A 19,240-nucleotide genomic window follows, 5' to 3' on the forward strand; every position below is an offset into this window, starting at 1 on the left:
TTTTCGTTCTCATTCATTGATGTCTTATAGAAAATCTTATTCATTTTTGACAAAAGCATCCAACATATTTTTAACCAGTATATTGGTTCTCCGTTAGAATTCTTGACCCTTTTAAAAATTGCGTCTTCTAATAATTTTGTTGATACAAAATCTTCTTGTCTCATTTCATGTACAATAAAGTTATTACCTTTCCGACACTTTTTGATAATATTGTAATACTCTCGGGGACAAACAGTAAATTATTTTTTTTTAATGCCATTTCTACCACACCAAAATCTCTACTCCTAATGGAGTTAGGCCACTTTCAAAATAAACGGCTCAATTATATAAATTTTCATTATTTTATAATTTAATTTGAATTTATTTTCCTAACTTTGAAAAAAAACCCAATACCTACTGAAAATCTTGAAAAAAGATTCAATTAACAATTGACGATTGATACTTGAAATATGAATAAAGACGAGAATAGACTACGAGTGTCACGATTCTTTACATTCTCTCACCTAGGCATTTAAATTCGACAATTAGAAACGATTTTAATCCAACAAACGTATTTCTTTCTCTTTGATGTGGTTAGACAAAGCTAGAAAAAAGCAAGAAAGAAAAAGAGTAAAAGTAAGAGAGAGAGAAAAAAAGAACCCAAATATACGATCCTAATATGAATATATATTTAACAAACAATTTTTTCTTTAATTCAAATTGATTTTCTATTTTAATACTATTAAATAGATTTTCAAACATTTGTTTTTCTAATATATTGTTAAATTTTTCACTCACGTAGATAGGTTCATGGTCAATTTTGAAGAAAGTAAGACTAGTAAGGTAAATGCATTCTATCTGCATAGGGGTTGAAAATTTATTGGACGTATTGGACTCGACGCATTTTACCACTTCTCTTTCTATCTGAACGATCTGCCCTCCGGCGTCCCTTTGCCCCCCTTTCAGTCACTGTTTGATTACAAGAGTGCGTCGTCACGCAACGTTTATCGGCGGAGTTTTCGATGTTAAAAAACTCGAAAGAACGAGCGTGTGCTTTATAATTATCGTTCGTTCAGGATTAATCGGTCCGATGATTAAAAAAAAAAAAAAGAAAAAAAAAAAAGTCAAACAAAAATTGAATGAACCAACTAGGGGGACCTTTCGAAAATGGGTTGCGGTAATTAATATGCTTGCACTTAAAAATAGAGTTGAAAGACTAACTTGGTGAGCAAAACGACGAACGTAGTCGAATGTAAAAAAATACAAAATGCTGAAAATCCGACCACGAAAATGTTTTCTCGAGCATTGCGAACATTTTAATTGGCTATTACATATATATGAATCCATTCATATAGGGTGAATCAAAAATAACGAAACGTTTCGGAAGTTAATAAATTTTCGTCGAACTTTTCTTTTTATTTAATATCAATTAACGTTAATACAAAGAATTCCCAACATAGAAATAATATTTATATATTCATGATTATTATCATTCATTAATTGAACATCTTTGACAATTTTTTATTTCAATAAATCATTTGATATTCAAATATTTGTTAATTTTTATATTTGAAATTATTCATATTAAACCGAATTGTTTATCAATTCTTACGTTTTACTTATAATAAATCAGCATAAAAGTGCATATCTATGCTATATAATATAAGTATATAATCGGAAAAATTTGTAAACTGCAAACAATATAATATAATATTGCAATATATACAATATAATATATAGTATTATCAATACAAATAACACTGCATACATATATATATATATAATTGAGTGTGAAATAAATCCTCATCGGTCGTATTAATCATGAGATAACAGATGTGAGATCGTTCATTGTCAAAGAATTAAATTAATACCTAGATAACACGCATTGTTTTATTAATATTCAATTTTCATGCAGATTACTCGAACGTATACTAAAATAACGTCTTACAATAAACTTGATTTTATATTCTCAACAATTACAAGTTTCTAATTATCCTCATAATTAAAAACAATATAAGCAAAGGAAGAAAACAAAATATATAATATATATTATAATTATATTATAATAATATTAAAATATAAAATTAAATTATAATATATATATATATTATTCTTTTCGTCTCATTTCGTAAAAAAAAAAACATTCGCCATAACGTGAGCATATTCTTGTCCTATCGAAATCTGATACCGTAAAAAGAAATATCGTTCTCATCATTTATGACACCCTCGACGATACGATTCCGTTTCGTCTCGTCTTGTTTCGTCTCGTCTTGTTTCGTCTCGTACGTATTTGTATGACGCGATATTCATATTTGAGAAGCGAAACTTTCGTTGTCCTTCCACGTTGTAAGAAAGAAAAAGAAAAAAAAGAATATATATATATATATATATAGACAAACACAGAGAGAAAGAGAGAGAGAGAGAGAGAGAGAGGAAAAGAGAGAAGGAAAGTAGCACGAGCTGTTTCCATCGAAAGCATTTATGAAATTGCTCGACGGTATTGATTCTCACGAAATCGTTGGAACGGCCACCTCCGTTCCACCCTTACTACTCTCCTTCACCCGTTTCAACTTATTCCTTTTCTTCCTGCTTTTTTTTTTTTTTTATTCCTCTTTCCCTTCCCCTTTCTTTTCCTTTTTTCGTCTTCTTTTTTCTTCATCTCTTTTTATTCCCTTTTTTTCCTTTTTTTTTTTTCTTTCCTTTTCCTCCTTTCCTCTCATTTTTTTGCTCCCTCTGCGCACTCCGTCTTTTGGTTCACGTGCGATTCATTTCCCTGGGCGGCAGCACGGCTAAAATTGTAAACGAAACGACGGAATCTCGTGACCTCACTTTCGTACGGAACATCGATCGTGGCGAGTCGAGCACGACGACCGTCCCTTTCGACGATTCTCGTTCATGGAAAGTACCAAAGAGTACTTTCCTTGCTTTCCATGAAAATTCTACCCCCCCTCTCTCTCCCCGATTACGAATTTTTCTCCAAACATCAATATATTATTTCGATGGGAAAAAAACTCTTAGTTTATCAGATAATTTTTCTCACTTTTTCGACACGCTTCAGATAAAAGTATTATTTTTCCTTTGAAATCTTTTTTTTAATTCCTTGTGAAATAAGTGGAGGAAGGGGGGGCAGGGGCGAGGGCGAGGGCGAGGGCGAGGGGAAAAATAAAAAGTCAAATGGGCGAACGCATCGAGTTTAATTTTCCAAGCGACTCACAGTGCTAAAGGAAAAGAATAAAAAATTGCTACGATTATAACGCTCGGACTCAACAGGCACGAATCTCGAAAGCTCGCTCACTCAAGTGGAAGCTGCGGAAACGTTTTTCCACTTGAGCAACGTACAATGCTTGAAACATACGTATGCATATACATATATATATATATATTTTACATATATATAAAATATATACTTATACAAAGGATACATATATTTAATTCGTTAATAAAATATTTAAATTCAAGAAGATAATTAGTTCATTGTATTAAAAAGAACAAAAAAAGTACCTTGTAGACACATAGACTATTTTCAATGATTCCAATTAAACCTAATGCAAATTGATTTCTAAAACTCTGTATATAATTTAACATAAAATTATTGAAAGATTCAGATAAAAATAATGATCAACGATATTACATTGGACATTCGTGGATATAAATAACTCAATAATGTATAATAAATAAATATAATAAGTATGAAAAAAAAAAAAAGATTCCAAAATTTGTGTCCATTTGAAATTCGTCTTTTTTGAAATTGAAAAATCATGTGAGAAATATTTTGTATGTTAATTGTATGGAACGAAACATTCTATATATGTATTTTAATAAGTATGTATGTGTATTCGTGTATACTTTAATGAAGAAAGGAAAGAAACGAAGCTTCGGATCGTGTTTCGTAACGAAGTAACGAATGTAATCCTCTTCTTTGCGGATCTGAATCGAGCTTTGGATACAGATTAGGAAAATAACCGAAGGTCCAACGATATATATTGGCCATAAAGCCGTGCTCGTAGATCGGGTCAAGATAAATTACTGCTGGATAGAGAAACGCAAGCCGATATATGTCAGTATCGAAGTTAGGATCGTTGGTCTTTCGCGATTATGCGATCGACATACCATTTATTTCGATACATATGACACCGTGTATCTTCTATACGCGACTCCTCGCTTTTAAACTCTACAGATTTCCATTAAAATACGTTATACCTGTGTGCGTAAGTACATAGTACGTATTACACCTTATTACACGTTCCTACAATGGAAATAGCTCTCTCTCTCTTTCTTTTTGTTCTATCTCCTAAATGACGATGTTAAAACAAATAACGATTTCGTTCGTTCGATTAAAAACACGAATAACAAAAAATACAATCACTAGATACATATCGTATATAAAGAACGTCAAAAGAAATAACTATGTATCTAATAAAAGGTATCTCAAAAGTCACTTTACCGAATTGTAAATGTACAAAAAATAATGTTTTTGTTTAGACAAATATTTCTATTATAGTACCGGTGTATCATTATCCTATATATTTTTTAATAATACTGTAACAGAAAAAATTCATATCTTGAAGTGAAAAAGATTATATTGTAATTCTATTAATAATTCAATATTGTATGCGTGCGCGTGGATTTTGTTTTATTTGTATTTTTCGATAGAGCAATTTTTGAAACACTTTTCGTATATAAGTTCCATCGAATGATATAAAAAAATGTTTATACTTTTTTATTAATTATATACTTATATACTATATATTAACGTTAAACATGTTTTTAGAGTCATCGTTTAACGAAATGAATACCAATGGATTTTGTTTTATTTGTATTTTTCGATAGAGCAATTTTTGAAACACTTTTCGTATATAAGTTCCATCGAATGATATAAAAAATGTTTATACTTTTTTATTAATTATATACTTATATACTATATATTAACGTTAAACATGTTTTTAGAGTCGTCGTTTAACGAAACGAATACCAACGAGATTAAATATATCCAATATGTTTTACTTGGAAAAGTTTATTTGATAAAAAATAAAGCTGCAGGTAGCAGTACATTTGAGATCGACGATCCATTCACGTTGTTGACGGATGGCCGACGTCGAGTAACGTAAGATAACAGACCGGCACGATCGCGTTCGTTATCGTTCACGGCGTGTACACTTCGTCGAGCCAATTAATACTGCGAATTAACGTTGATTAATGAGATCGAGCAAGCCTGTACCGTTGATGACGGCGTTGATGACGCTACCGTTCCTCTTCTCTTTTCCCGTGATAACAAACCAACAAAATAAACCACTATTTGACGAGCAAATGCACGTTGATCGCATTGACAAGCTACTTTGGCTTAACTTTCAGTACCGACTTTGTTTACGCGTATTGTATCCTTTTCAAGCTTGCTACTAATCCGCCGACATGAGCCGTTAATAATGAAACACCCTCGTTGTGCCAACTACTAACAGCCTAATACCGACAAATTCGAGGAAAATTCAACATCTTTATAATTCTCTCTAACTTTGATCCTACACTCGAACAAATCACGTGGCTCGCCAATACGAAATCTTTCGAATCAGCCAATACAAAGCTAATTATAAATGCATCGATAGTATCGAAATTTCTTTTTATCGATTCTTCTTCCTCTTCATAATAAGCTTCGATTTTTCTCGAAATTTTATTGACTACTCTGTATACACACACGTATAATTCGCATCCCTCCCAATTTTCTACTTTGTCACTTGTATTAGTCGAACTTAGGATTTCGAGAGTATCGTTATTGATCTAGCTCTCCTATTATTAGCATCTAAAGCCATTGTGGACCTACATACAGTTTGATATACGTTTATGGATACTGACTACGTTACCGTCAAGTTCTCTCTCTCATAGGTGATAGAGAAATTATTTACAAAGCAACACTTTCAAATATTCAAACGGATGTCAAATGAACAAATACATGCAAAAAGGATTTGCGTTATATCTGACGGTAAAGCATACCGTTTCGATTCTCGACTATACTGACGAGTCAAGAAAATTGAATGCGTTGCATCTATGTATCTATGTATCTATACATGTGATGTATATATCAACGTGTTGTCGTGAAAAAGTTCTATTACAAAAATATCGAATTATCCAAAACACGATTTTCAACAAAAAATTGTTTCTTTTTTTTTAATTAATTACAATTACCAATTTTACTATGATTAAATATTTACGTTCGATGTTGTGTATGTGTGTGTGTGTGTGTGTGGATTATTATTATATTTATTTGCGTTTGAATGTTTCGATTTATTCTCACGTATTATACTCATTATACGTGAGTACTTAACAGAGAATATCTCTCTAGAAACTATCTCAAGCTTCGTAATGGCTTCTCTTTTTCTTACTCTATACTACAACAGTAACTTCGATGATCGAACTTTGTTAAACTTCTCTAGAAAGTGCACAAAAGTGATCACACGAAGCGATCCTAGTTCGAATCCTCTTTTCATCGAGATTTAGCATCAATATTGTATGAAGAACTAATACCAGAACAAAGTCGAGATACGTTATATATATCGTATGCAAAAATGATAATATACCTTTCTAAGATCTAATAGTAAATTCTTAAATTAATGCATTTTTTAATGTTCATAATTAATAACAACGATTAATATTTAGTTATATACGAATACAAATATAAACGTGATATAAATAGGTGTATAAAAAGCTAAAAAAAAAAGGTAAATAAAACGAGATATAAAAGGATATATAAATTTTGATAACTCATAATATGTTTTTTTTTTTTTCTTTAAAACCATATGTTTATTGCTTCGAACCAATACTACTATACTACTATTATAGAACTGTTATACTTTTATTTATGTATTATTTACTATTTTCTTTTTACATTTATCTACTTACTGTGCGTTACTACTAATATACAGTAAGACCTCTTTTTGTGCGGTCCTTTTTTATACGATTTTATTTTTGTGCGATTTGTATTGTGCGATTTTATTTTTGTGCGATTTGTTTTGTGCGATTTATTTTTGTGCGGTATCTAAATCTCAGCAGCGTTGCTACCAGTTTTATGTTTTCTTTCAATGTACATATACATGTGTGGACGAACTGATTACATGGTCTCCTTGACGACGATGTATCCGGACTTCGCAACGCTGTTCATCTGATTTAAACAATCTCCTAACAATTATTTAATTTGATTGAAAGCATTTTCACATCTATATTTCGCAAATAATTGATGTATTTTCTAAGCGCGACTTTTTTTATGCGGTCCCTATCCACCGCACAAAAAGAGGTTTTACTGTATATCGTACAAAGTTGTTTATAATATGTAAGTATTTATAAAATTACCGAATATTTTTTTGTACGATTTCTTTTATGCGGTCCCTATCCACCGCACAAAAAGAGGTTTTACTGTAATGATAAGTTTAATAATAATTACATAATTTTCATTTTTGTTTTGTTTTATCTATACATTATATTGTACTTTACTGTAATTAATGGCCTTTAGGGAGCCTAGGCTCTAGGGTCAATAAAATATTATTAAATAAATAAATAAATAAATAAAGATAATGATCGAATTAAACGAAACTCATAACAAACTGATAACAAATTGCAAGTGTTCAAGGATTAAAATTCATCGTTTTGTATGTAATTAGAAAATTTTCTATGTAACGAGACAACTAGCTAGCTAGCTAGTTTATAGATTCGATTCTATATTCTCGACATCGATACGAGTAAGCGCGAACTGTACGCGCTTATATACAGGGGATTTAAATTTGATCGCGTGTCGTCGAGGAACGATTGCATTAAAGTGCTCGATGGCAGTTCACCGAGTAATGCCATCGAATTAGCGTCGCATTAACGAACATGAGAAAGGGAGAGAAAGAGAAAGAGAAATAAAGAGAGAGAGAGAGAAAGAGAGATTATGACTGCAAACGAGCATACATGTTCATTTACGCATTCAAACAGGATTTATTAAACACGTTAGCTAAACGACATCTTAAAGGCTCTTGGAATTTTTCGTTCTTGCGGTTGCAGATTCCTCGAAGATGCAACGTGCTAATTAAAGCGAAAGTCGAAGAGGGTAACTCGAGCGCGACTCGGTCATCGATCGACTTTCAAGTACCATACCAAGTATACAGGATGTTCCATAATTAAATGGAATAATTCAATTCACGAAAGTGATAAACAAAGTTTTAATTTATACTATCTAAACATTTCATAATTAAGTTATTTACAAGTCTTCGATAACATATACAAAACGAATAAATTATCTTTATCGTGTTTGTTCGCGATGGTAACGTTATTTAATCAAAGAATTCATGACATTTAAATGATATATTAGTTATTTTAATGATTAAATTAAAATAATTAATTATGAAATATTTTCTATATTATACCAAGAACAACACATTGAGGAATGAATTACCTGGTATGAGAAGGAAAAAAAGAAAAAAACAGAGAAAAGAATCTCGCAGTGAAGTATATAAAAAAATATAACGAATAAAATATGTTTGAAAGTATAGATTGCAAGGCATGTTGTTGGAGATCGAGTAGAGAGTTTCGATTCGAAAGTCGACTTGTATCGAAATAACTGACATTTCTCGTGGAAAGGCAAGCCCTTAAGCTTTTCCTTGCGTGCTAACATTAACGGGCCACCTTGTGGCGTGTAAACTCGCCGTTTTCCCTTTCCTAGCTCTACCTTCTCGTCATCATCGTTGCCGTTGTCGTTGTCGTTGTCGTTGTCGTTGTAAAAAGACGACGACGGTGGCCTCGGAACGGCAGTAAACGGTTGACTACGTTGAGCCAACGATTGGTTAGGCGAGAAGCTTACTTCACGACGATGGAGACGTGTAGTTGTGATGGTAACATTCGAATATGAGAGTGAGTGAGAGAGAGAAAGGGTTAACTTGGGCAGCCTTCGAAGAACGCAAGACCGAACACGAAAATCGAGCAGCCGAGCAAAGAACGAAGGAAAGTACTGGAACGATTAGATCTTTGCCAAGAGAGTCCAAGAGTTTAAAGGGTAGGCCCTTTTTCGCGATAACGCCTGCGAACGCGCTCGTTCACGGAGCTTTCGTGTCGAACAGCCCCTACACACCGATTCGATCCTTACCCTTCTCCCTTTCACTCCTCTCCCTTCTCACTTTTTCTTCCCTTTCATCCTGCTACCGTTGCACCTTCGCTGCAGTCAACAAAAATATGCAACTCTTGTCAAGACCTTCGATCGGAATCACCTTTTTCATTTTTCTTTCTCTTTAAGCTTTCCCTCTCTCTCTTTTTTCTCGTTCTCCTTTCATTCTTTCCTTTTCGTTCACCTCGCTACGATGCGACATCGTTCAACACCTTACCTTTACCTTTTACCTTTGAGCCGCCATTCGTATTTTTCTTTGCTCGAAAAGTCTCGCCTAGTATTTATCGAATTTTTGAAAAATTTTGTAAAAAAAAGTTACTTCAACCCTTTGCGAAGATATTATTAATGCATAGCATGAGTTCGTTCGTATATTATATCGATATACGTGACTATAAAATGAGTAGGATACGTTTCGTTATAAGATCTTGTCGTTTTGACTTTAGTTAGATGTGCGCGATGTTTTTTATTTAAATACAAAAATTATGTTTCCTTAGATTATCTCATATTGACATAAAGTTTAATGGCCCAATAGAAAGTTTCACCATCTCGCGTTTAAAGTATACGATAAATTATTATCCAATGTATATAAGTAACGGACATTATGAAATTCAATCCAATCAAATGTTCGAACAAATTGAATAAATTTAATGGCATTATTCATCTCCGTAGCGCACCAATTAACTCAAATTAATAGATAATGTGAATGAGAAAAATATAAGAAAAATATTCATACATTTAATAAACAGTATTAACTAAATTAAATTAAAGGTAGTATCGAAATTGTGATATTCGCATCGATGATTTCAACTCAACAATCGTATATTAATGAATCGGCTACAATATAAAGTATTTAAAGTATTACCTTGGCTTACCTAAATTATATTTCGTGGAACCGTAACGAGCGGCTACGAATATATAGACACCTATACATATATATATATATACATACATAGAGGTGAAATAGCTCGCGGGCTCTACTATTGAACAAATCGTTAAGATCGCAAGAGGAGAAGAACTTTAAAAATATTTCATCGGACGAGCGCTTGAAAATTTATAGGTTTAAATCGTTCCTACTCAGACTATTTCATGATTTATTATTCACGAACACTCGAAACGTTTACCGATTCTACTCTACCAGAAAAAGAGAGAGAGAGAGAGAGAGAGAAACTTTACGAATCTCGAGTAGTTTTTAGCATCGACCGTCTGGGATTCGCGATTAAGTCCTTGTCCAGTCTCTTTTTTCTCTACTTTCTTCCTTCCTCTCTCTTTTTCTCTTATTTGAAGTCCTGAAGAATCCTTGATTTATCGTTTCGAAATATGAAAAGTCGGATATATTGTAACCTTTTGAGGATTAGTATGCTATGGTCACGCATTTCGCGCGAGATAGATCGCGTTTGATTACCCAGCAATAGTAGTAGGTAGTAACAGCAGCAGCAACAACAACAACAACAACAGCAGTAGCAGCAGGCAGGCAGGCAGACAGGTACTCGCACAGATTGCAACGATGCGAATGCATCGAGAATGCTTAATCGCATATCCACCGTTTCATGTACGTTTACTTGCCAATCTTCCGACCGCTCTACCGGATGTGCTTGTGTCTTTGCAAGTGAATGCAAACGATGTTCACGCGTCGACGAATGCGCAGCGCAAACATAACTCAACGCTACGGGTATACGGATTTACGTGATCACCGGATAGCAGTCCAGAAAATGATCGCTTTACGCTGTACTATGTCCGAGGAATTCGATGCTTTTCCCATGGAAAATCTCTCTCTGTCTCTCTGTCTCTCTCTCTCTTTTATTTGAAAATACTCGTGTAATTTTTTTCCGAGCATTTTTCGTCGTAGGCCCTAACGAATCTCTTTGTGTGGTAGTTTCGTATCGACGCTAAAAATGCGCTTTAACCCATACACGTTTTTATCAAAATCCTACGAAAATTCGATATTCCTAACGGCTATACTTTTATCAGAAAATTTCTACTGACGTTTAAAAAACGAAAATGTCGTTTCATTCATTCGGCAACGTTACGAATGGGCCAACGTTGTTCCCTCCGACTTTCTAAATGTTCAAACATTTTCGCGTGCGTGCTTTCAAGATTCTTTCGTTGCTACGGGGCAAAACTTTATGTCGTGTACCTACCGAGGAAAAAGTCAAAATCAAAGCAGACTCTTTTATGTTATTTATTTCTCTCTTTTTCTTTCCCTCCCTCGCTCACTCTCTCTCTCTCTCTCTTGTTCCTATAGTTTCTGATTACTTTATACGTCATCGATTAAAACTTTTCATCATTATCTTTTTATTTGAACCTCATACACGTTCCCCTCTGTGACTCGAAATAACTTATAACGACCTAACATGCAATATCGACTATTTTCGTTTCCTTTTCTATCCTTATTTACTACTACATTATTAGCAACATTACGAATAAATGGGATACCCAGCGAGCAAACGAATATTTGTTGATAAGTACGTCGCATTATTTTTCGCTAAAGAATATTTTTTATTCATTCAAATAAAAAAACCATGTAAACATTGGCAATAAAATTCTCTGAAATTTGCGTTCACCTATCGCAGTTTGAATTTCTTTCTCTCTCTATATAATACTCTTCGTAATTTTACCGTGGGTTCGTTAACCCGAATTTCAAAGAAGAAACTTTTGTCTCTGGAGTTTTGTCAATATTGATTTCCCCGAGCGTTATTTACCCTTTTCTTCGTGATACACGCGTCACCTCTGTATTACGCCGCATCGTTGCTTTATAATAAGGATTTGACACTCGTTGGGAAACATCGAGATGATTTCGCTGAATTTCAAGGGATCAGACGTGGGCTTGAATGACGGTGTACAGATATCACTGATACAAAATTATCGTCAATTTCGAAATGTTACGATCAAATTTTCTCAAAATATATATATATATATATATATGGCATGGAAAACGTAATAATACACATTCAAAATCTAAACTCGATACCTTAGAAAGTGTAAAAAATAAAAAGATCATGTAATGAAAAAACGATCTTAAATAAACAATACAGAGAGAAAAAATTATTTATAACCTGACTAAATAACCATTCCCATTGTTACCATCAATTTTAAAAATCCGTTTTATTAAAACTATACATCTCTTTTTCAATCTACGAATTTCCATCTAAACCTTACATACCTAATATATCTCAAGAAAAGTTTTATGAACCACGTCAAGCTTTTATAACTTACATGATTGTAAGTTATTTTATATAATAAAGGAAAGATTAACGAGAGTGAGTGGTACGCGAGAGCCAATGTTCGATTAATGTCTGACTTATACTACTTACTGAATTAATATCAAAATACTTTCGGTAGTAGTAAAAGACAATTTTTCTAGTTTATTCTAAAGAAATCCTTGGAATTTCTTGAAAACATTTAGATAAACGGATGAACCTAACGTTTATCGTAGGAAAAGCTTCCTTCTCCTCTAGTGTTTTCAGACAAAATTCGATTTTTACGTAAACGTGTATCGACATTCTCTGATTTTTGACTCGACAATATATGCACAGAAGTCTTGAGGCATCGCGAGAGGAAACACAGCTGGAGGGTGTATGTATGCGTAAAAGAGAAATAGAAAAAGAAAAAGTGTATGTGTGTGTGAGAGAGAGAGAGAGAGAGAGAGAGATAAAAAGAACACAGTGATGATAGTGTTGTAGTAGTAGTAATAGTAGTAGTAGTAGTAGGTAGCAGAGACAAGGAAAGGTAAAGCAAACATTTTTCGTCGAGTGAAAAAGTTCATACGAGAGCGCATGCTCTACGAACACACGTTTAGAAGGAAAAAGGGCTTAAATAACGGAAAAACCGAGTCGAGAAAGTCTCTCTCTCTCTCTTTCTCTCTCTTTCTCTCTCATTCTATTTCACTCGCTCATCGTAGAAGAAATTCCACAGCCAGTAGACTTGTTTATGAGCATGGACGATGACGCCGTACGAGTTGATTCTGTGCGAACACGTGAGACCCGCTTTTCGTAATGATTAACGAGCATGTTATTAATCTCTCGGCATTGTTGAGAATATTTAACAAATTAAATGCCACCTAAACGTCGTCTAGATATTGTTAATTAACGATGATGAAAAAATAACGGTAGTTATATCCATCGTTAAACGAATAAATTATATCGAATACGAATTAAAATGGATTTTAATGAAATATTTGTTTAAATGGACAAATTGAACGGGGCTTGGGGGAGGGACAATTTGAATTACGAATAGAAAGGACGATATTTGATGGTGTTATAAATGCTATTTTATTTTATGGAACTTTTTCATAATTTTATTAAGATATATTATCAAAAAGCAATTATACGTTTTAATTAAAACAGAACGAATATGAATATTTTCGAATTTCATCTGAGAAATTATTATGAAATGGCACTAGGCAAAAATGCATAAAAAGAATAAGGAGAAATTCAAGTCGATGTCATAAAAAAGTGACTTTCGAATTAATTGATAATTTCTCTATCTCTCTCTCTCTCTCTCTCTCTCTTTCTTTCTTTCTTTTTCTTGTAATTATTACAGAAGGAAAAGCGGAAAAGAAAAGAAGGATAACTAGGTGGCCAATTAATTAGCTACTTTAACGAGAAATTGCCCAAAGTCTAATAATTTCTTTGTCAAAGATATATACACAAGTAGCAATATGATAGTTTTGAAAAAGGTAACACAACTTGAGTGGCGTTTAAAAATAAAGGAATGAAACCGGGTCAAGTGGGAAGGATAAATCGAAAGACGGACTCGAAATCTCGTTCGTGGCACGAATTTTCTTCGTTATACTCGTTAATATCGGCAGCAGAAAAAAGAAAAACTTTTTTTCTCGTATTATTCCTTCGAAATTGCAATAACGAGGGATAGAATAAGACTCGACGTACAAGTAAGATATTATTAATAAAAATGTGATATCGGACTATGCGATAATTATAATCTTTAAAAACTTTAGAGAATAAAAAATTGAATATTCAAATTATTCGTATAAAATAAATAATTAAGGAATATTTCTGTATTCTAACAAAAAAATCAATGAACTTTTAGAACTAAATGAAATGTTTTTGTATAACTGGAAGTGCACGTAATTATTTACTTACGTGCCAAAGTTACGCTTTTCTTTGGTAGGATAAGATAGAGAAAGAAAGAGAGAGAGAGAGAGAGAGAGAGACGATAAATCTCGAGACGTCGAGCAAGGAGTGTAAATTCTAACGGTGGGCTAACGGTATATACGTAGCTTCAGTAATTTCTGCATACAGGACTACGCGCTAATAGCCGTAATGCCGGTGTACCATCGGAATCATTATGCTACCTCCCCCCATTAGCATTATAATGATTAATAGCACGCTAAGAGATGCGACAAGCGTTTCTTGTTTACGCATAGCTGAGGTAAGGAGTACGACACGAAGACTCGGGTGAACGCTTACTATACTAGAAAGACCAAGACTGTTCTTCGAAGAAGACGACGACGATTAATCGTCGTCGTCGTCGTCGTCGTCGTCGTCGTCTTCGTAGACTAACGAGTCTTCGCACCGACCCATTTTGAAGGAACACGTCTCCAGCCGGCAAGAAAGAAAAAAAAAAGAAAAATATAGGCAAAAAAAAGAAAAAGGAAAAAAGGGTGGTAGGAAGCGAGAAAGGTGTGCGATGCGACGACGCTTGTGTATGGGTGAAATTGAGCCAGGCGTAATACAGACGCGAAAAATCCCGCAGGCACGTGACGCAACGTTATTGCCCGTTCAAAAATTCCGGGATTGCCGAGCGAACGAGCCAGAATACCAACTTGAAGGCACTTTGAATTTGTTCGAAAGCAACCTCGTTACGGGACGGCTCGCAAAGTAGGTCGCATGAAAATAGTGGGGACGTTTGAAAGCGCCTCCTCACCGTACGATTTAACGTCAATAGGCCACTTCTTTATATCCCTTTCCTCCTTGCTTATTCTGTTCTCTATTTTTTTACTTCTTTTATCTTTCTTTTCCTTCTTTGTGTCTATTTCTCTCTCTCTCTTTCTTTCTTACTCTCTCGCTCGCTATATCCTAGTAGTTTTCTTTTTATATCCCTCTCGTACGTCTCGTAGTATTAATTTATCCGCTGTTCCTTTTTCCTCTCCCTTTTCCCACTCTCTGTCTGTCTTCTTCTCTCTCTCTCTCTCTCACTCTTTCTCGTCCGCATGTACTTATTTTCATTCCACTACCACCACGAGTCGTCTTCCGACGTTTAAAATACACGAAGACATGCCACCAGGCGTTGAGCGCATCTTTGTGACCCTTCGGTGCACACAGAGAAATACATACAAACACACGAACAGACACAGACAAATAGCCTTCTAACGTCTCCTCATCCACCTCCACTTCGTGCTTGCTTTTATTCTTTGACGGTGTTTTCTTTTAAATGCTCGGACGCCTTCATCTCCTTCTGCATTTTCGCATCCGTGACGAAAAAAAAAAGGAAAAAGGTAAAAGTAAGAAAAAAAAGTGAAAAGAAAAAAAAAAGGAAATGGAAGAAGTAGAAGAAAAACGAATCTAAAGATTATTTCTTCCGACTGTATCCATACACTTAAATGCTTTTTTTTTTCTCCTGGGAAATAAAAAAAAATATATCAAGCAAGTGATCAAGTTTAAGGATAAAAAGTAACAATACAAGGATTTCACGAGTAACGAGTTTCGAAGAACCTAACACTTATAAAATATTTGTTATATTTGAACCCTTTAGCTTTTTACATTACGTTAGGAAAAGTGCGAAACCTAATACATATTTCGAAAGATTTATAATTCTCCTTCGTTACGGTTGCACTCATCCTATGAAAAGAAGTTCAGGTTTCATAGATTTATACACAATACTACGACTTTTATCAATCAATATCCATACACCCCGATCTCATCGTTAACGAGGATCATTTATAATTATTATGAACTATTGCAATGCTCCGTTATAAATGGTAACACGATTCTATGATCTTTCGAATGGGATGGGAGTACAAGGAGAGAGAAAAAGAGAGAGAGGGAAGGAGAGGGATAGCTCTCTATCCGAGCATTTATCGCGCTAACGATGTAACATCGTACACGGAGAGCCGAAGGTTGATCGGTTTTCATTACTTACGCCCCACTTCGAGGGTAGCGTCGCGTGGTTGAGCCAATATACTATAGTTGATATAGGGTGAAACATTTAAGATTGATCAACCAAATATCTTTCATTAAATATTTCATAGAAAAATATACGAATGAAAAATATGAGATAAACGTTCTGTCATTCGAGACGAAAAAAAAAACACACAAATTCTTTATCAGCGTATAACAATTTTATAGTCGTTTACAAAGAATTTTGGTAAAACATTTATAAAAGATGTTAAGGTGATTTGTTTTACGTGTCTCACCCTTTATATGTCACTATGTATGTATAACAACGATTTGTCACGAGAAACACACACACAGAGAGAGAGAAAGAGAGAGAAAAAGAGAAAGAGAGTTCTATCCTAGTATATAAATGACATCCTTTGCCGAAACTTCTCTTCAACGTTATACACAACACCGTATAACCTTCGATCTGGTGTAACCTCGAATGAAGTTCACGACTAACACCCCTAGCAAGTACCTACAAGCCGTTTTATTATAATTCCGTCGGTTCGACTAGCACTTTACTACTTTCGACCACCTTTTTTACTCAGTAAAAGAATTCTTTTATCGATCGTTAGCGAAATATATAGATTTACTCGGCTCTATATAAAATTAATATAGAATCTTAATGATATTAATGCATGATAATGGAAGGACTAATTTGTAAGACGAACCGACGGTCGAAGCTATCACGTGATTGGTGGAAAAATTAGAAAACATGATATAACGCGTGATATACAGGTATATATTGTCGTAGAACACAGAAGTTGAACTTTTGAAAATTAATATAAAATAGACGCGTTTATATATTGATCGTAATAGTATAACGAAACAACTTTTTTTTTTCATAAGTTCATACACTTTGTCTATAATGATTGATGCATACAAATGTATTTGTCTTATACATTATAAAAATAAATGTAGTAGCTGCGTCACTGGTTGCTAAATTTAACTCTGACGATATAATTTTATGCATGACAGTCGATCGAAACTTTTGGTTTATTTTGTTCGCCCTATACTTCATTCTCTCTATGTGTTAAAAACAGATAATTTGTAATTAAAAAAAATAATAAAAATGATAATACATCATAGAGCTATCATTTTTTTATATAATCTTTATAAAATTCTAGTGTACGTAATTATTAATTAAACACAATTGCAATTAGTGTTAAAAAAAATGAGATAAAACGTACCACTTCTGCCGGTCGGTATAGGTGCGGCTGTGGATCTTCCTGTAGGTTCGGGTATCGGGAAGACGCAGCATTCTCTTTCGGGGAATTCGCTAGCACGAGCGAAACGAGTAGCACAAGAAAAGAACACGAGAATCGCAACGACGAGCAACTTGCCAATTGGCGCGAAACGTGGAAGGTGCATAGGAACGACATGTGACATGACTCGTCCTCTCGTCCTTCCTCTTGGAAGGTAATCCTTGCCTCCTCCTCCTCTTCCTCCTCCACCTCCTCCTCTTCCACCTTCTTCGCAACCTTCTCTTCTTCTTCCACTACCAACACCAGCACCACCTCCTTCTCCTTTCCTACCAATTTCTTTATCGAGCTTCATCCGTAAACTTGTCTCGATGATTATTTTCAAGCTCTCCCGAATAATTTTGAAGTTGCGATCCTCTCTTCGAATTTGGAAAGTCTCCTCTGGAGAAGGACGTCTGCGACGGCGGCGACGGCGACAAAAACGATCTGTCCTTCGTCGCTCGATCCTCGCAACGTCGTCCTTCCCATCCTGCAATAGGTTCTCCTCCACTTGTCACGATATATCGCCGATGTCCAAAGGACAATCTAGGCGAGTACCAACATTCTTCGTAATTAACTCGAGAAGAAGACTTCTTTTACCTCCCATCGGGTGATTCACCGGCACCGATGCTTACAAATATCGTACGATCATAACCGAACGATCGATTCTTTCCAATTTTATTTTTCAACATGTATTATTATTATTATTATTATTATTATAATACACCACCGTGAGTAAAGAAAAATAAGAAGAAGAAGAAGATAAAATTAAAATGGAACAGAACCGTTTCCTCCCACCTTCGCGTGCAGATCTCTGCAATAGAGTCGAAATAATAATCACGAGCGGTCGCGTGTGCGCGCGCGCGCCCGCGCGCACGATTAAAGCCCGCGCGAACTTTGCCGCACTGATTTTGACGCACCCGACGCCGAAATACGGACGAATATAACATACGGCGTTTGTCACGTTTTTATATTCGCTATTCGCGAATAACAAAATCTTTTCAACACTACCCGTAATCGATAACGAGATTAATGAAAATCTCTAGCAAGTAAATTATCTATGAATATATATATATGTATAAATATATACTATTAATAGATAACTGTACTCGATGACACAAGATTTCGATAAAACTCCCGATGAACCGAAAGGACGCACTACTGGTGGTGCGTCGGGTCGCGCGCGCGCGCGTGCACCGGCGAACGCTACTCGCAAACTGACAGACACGGAACGGGGAACGGAACGGAACGGCGCGATTATCCGCGCGCGGAAACGTTCAACGAGTGCGCGCGCGATAGCCTTGGGTTAGGTGAGCATAAATGAGAGAGCGAGAGAGAGAGAGAGAGACAGAGACAAAGAGAGAAAGAGCGAGAATGAGAAAAAGTAAGAGTTTTCGCGTGTTCGTGCGTGTTAGTAATATACGAGAGAGAAAGAGAGAGGAAAAGAGCGTCGTCGCGACGTCCCGACGCCCAATGACGACGGCTCTGCCGAGCATACGAGCGAGAACCGTCGTGCGAGAACTCCCTCCACCCTTCCTTCAACTTCAACCACCACCTCCACCTGCCGGCGTCGGCACACGATGGCTCCTGCGCGCGATACCTGCGGCGTCGCGCGCGCAACCCCTGCTTCTTTCAACCTCCCCTCTTCTTCTCCAACCCCTGCGCAACCGAATGGCAAAGAGAAAGAGAGAGAGAGATGGATATATATGACTCTGTGATAAGAGAAAGAGAAAGAGAGGAACACACGTAACCGTAATAAGAGAAAATGAGAAAGCTAGAAA

General features: G+C 35.1%; 1 protein-coding gene and 1 long non-coding RNA gene across 6 annotated transcripts in view; one reads left to right on the forward strand and one right to left on the reverse strand.

The window, feature by feature from the left end:
- The window catches only part of LOC122514469, a 220,427-nt gene extending 201,442 nt beyond the window's left edge, over positions 1-18,985 (reverse strand). For 2 of the 5 annotated variants that reach the window (XR_006303058.1, XR_006303059.1), the window contains exon 1: positions 17,409-18,985. Coding sequence is in view for 3 of the 5 variants with exons in the window: in XM_043631329.1 (XP_043487264.1) it covers positions 17,409-17,775 (367 nt within the window). In the remaining 2 variants the exon portion in view is untranslated. The remainder of the gene's footprint in view (positions 1-17,408) is intronic. The other 3 variants (XM_043631329.1, XM_043631331.1, XM_043631332.1) reach the window with 3 other exon arrangements.
- The window catches only part of LOC122514491, a 779,718-nt gene that overhangs the window by 497,480 nt on the left and 262,998 nt on the right, over positions 1-19,240 (forward strand). The gene's annotated exons all lie outside the window — the stretch shown is intronic.

Source organism: Polistes fuscatus, unplaced genomic scaffold (genome assembly GCF_010416935.1).
Source record: "Polistes fuscatus isolate 324 unplaced genomic scaffold, CU_Pfus_HIC Scaffold15, whole genome shotgun sequence".
In the NCBI taxonomy this organism is placed as follows: domain Eukaryota; kingdom Metazoa; phylum Arthropoda; class Insecta; order Hymenoptera; family Vespidae; genus Polistes; species Polistes fuscatus.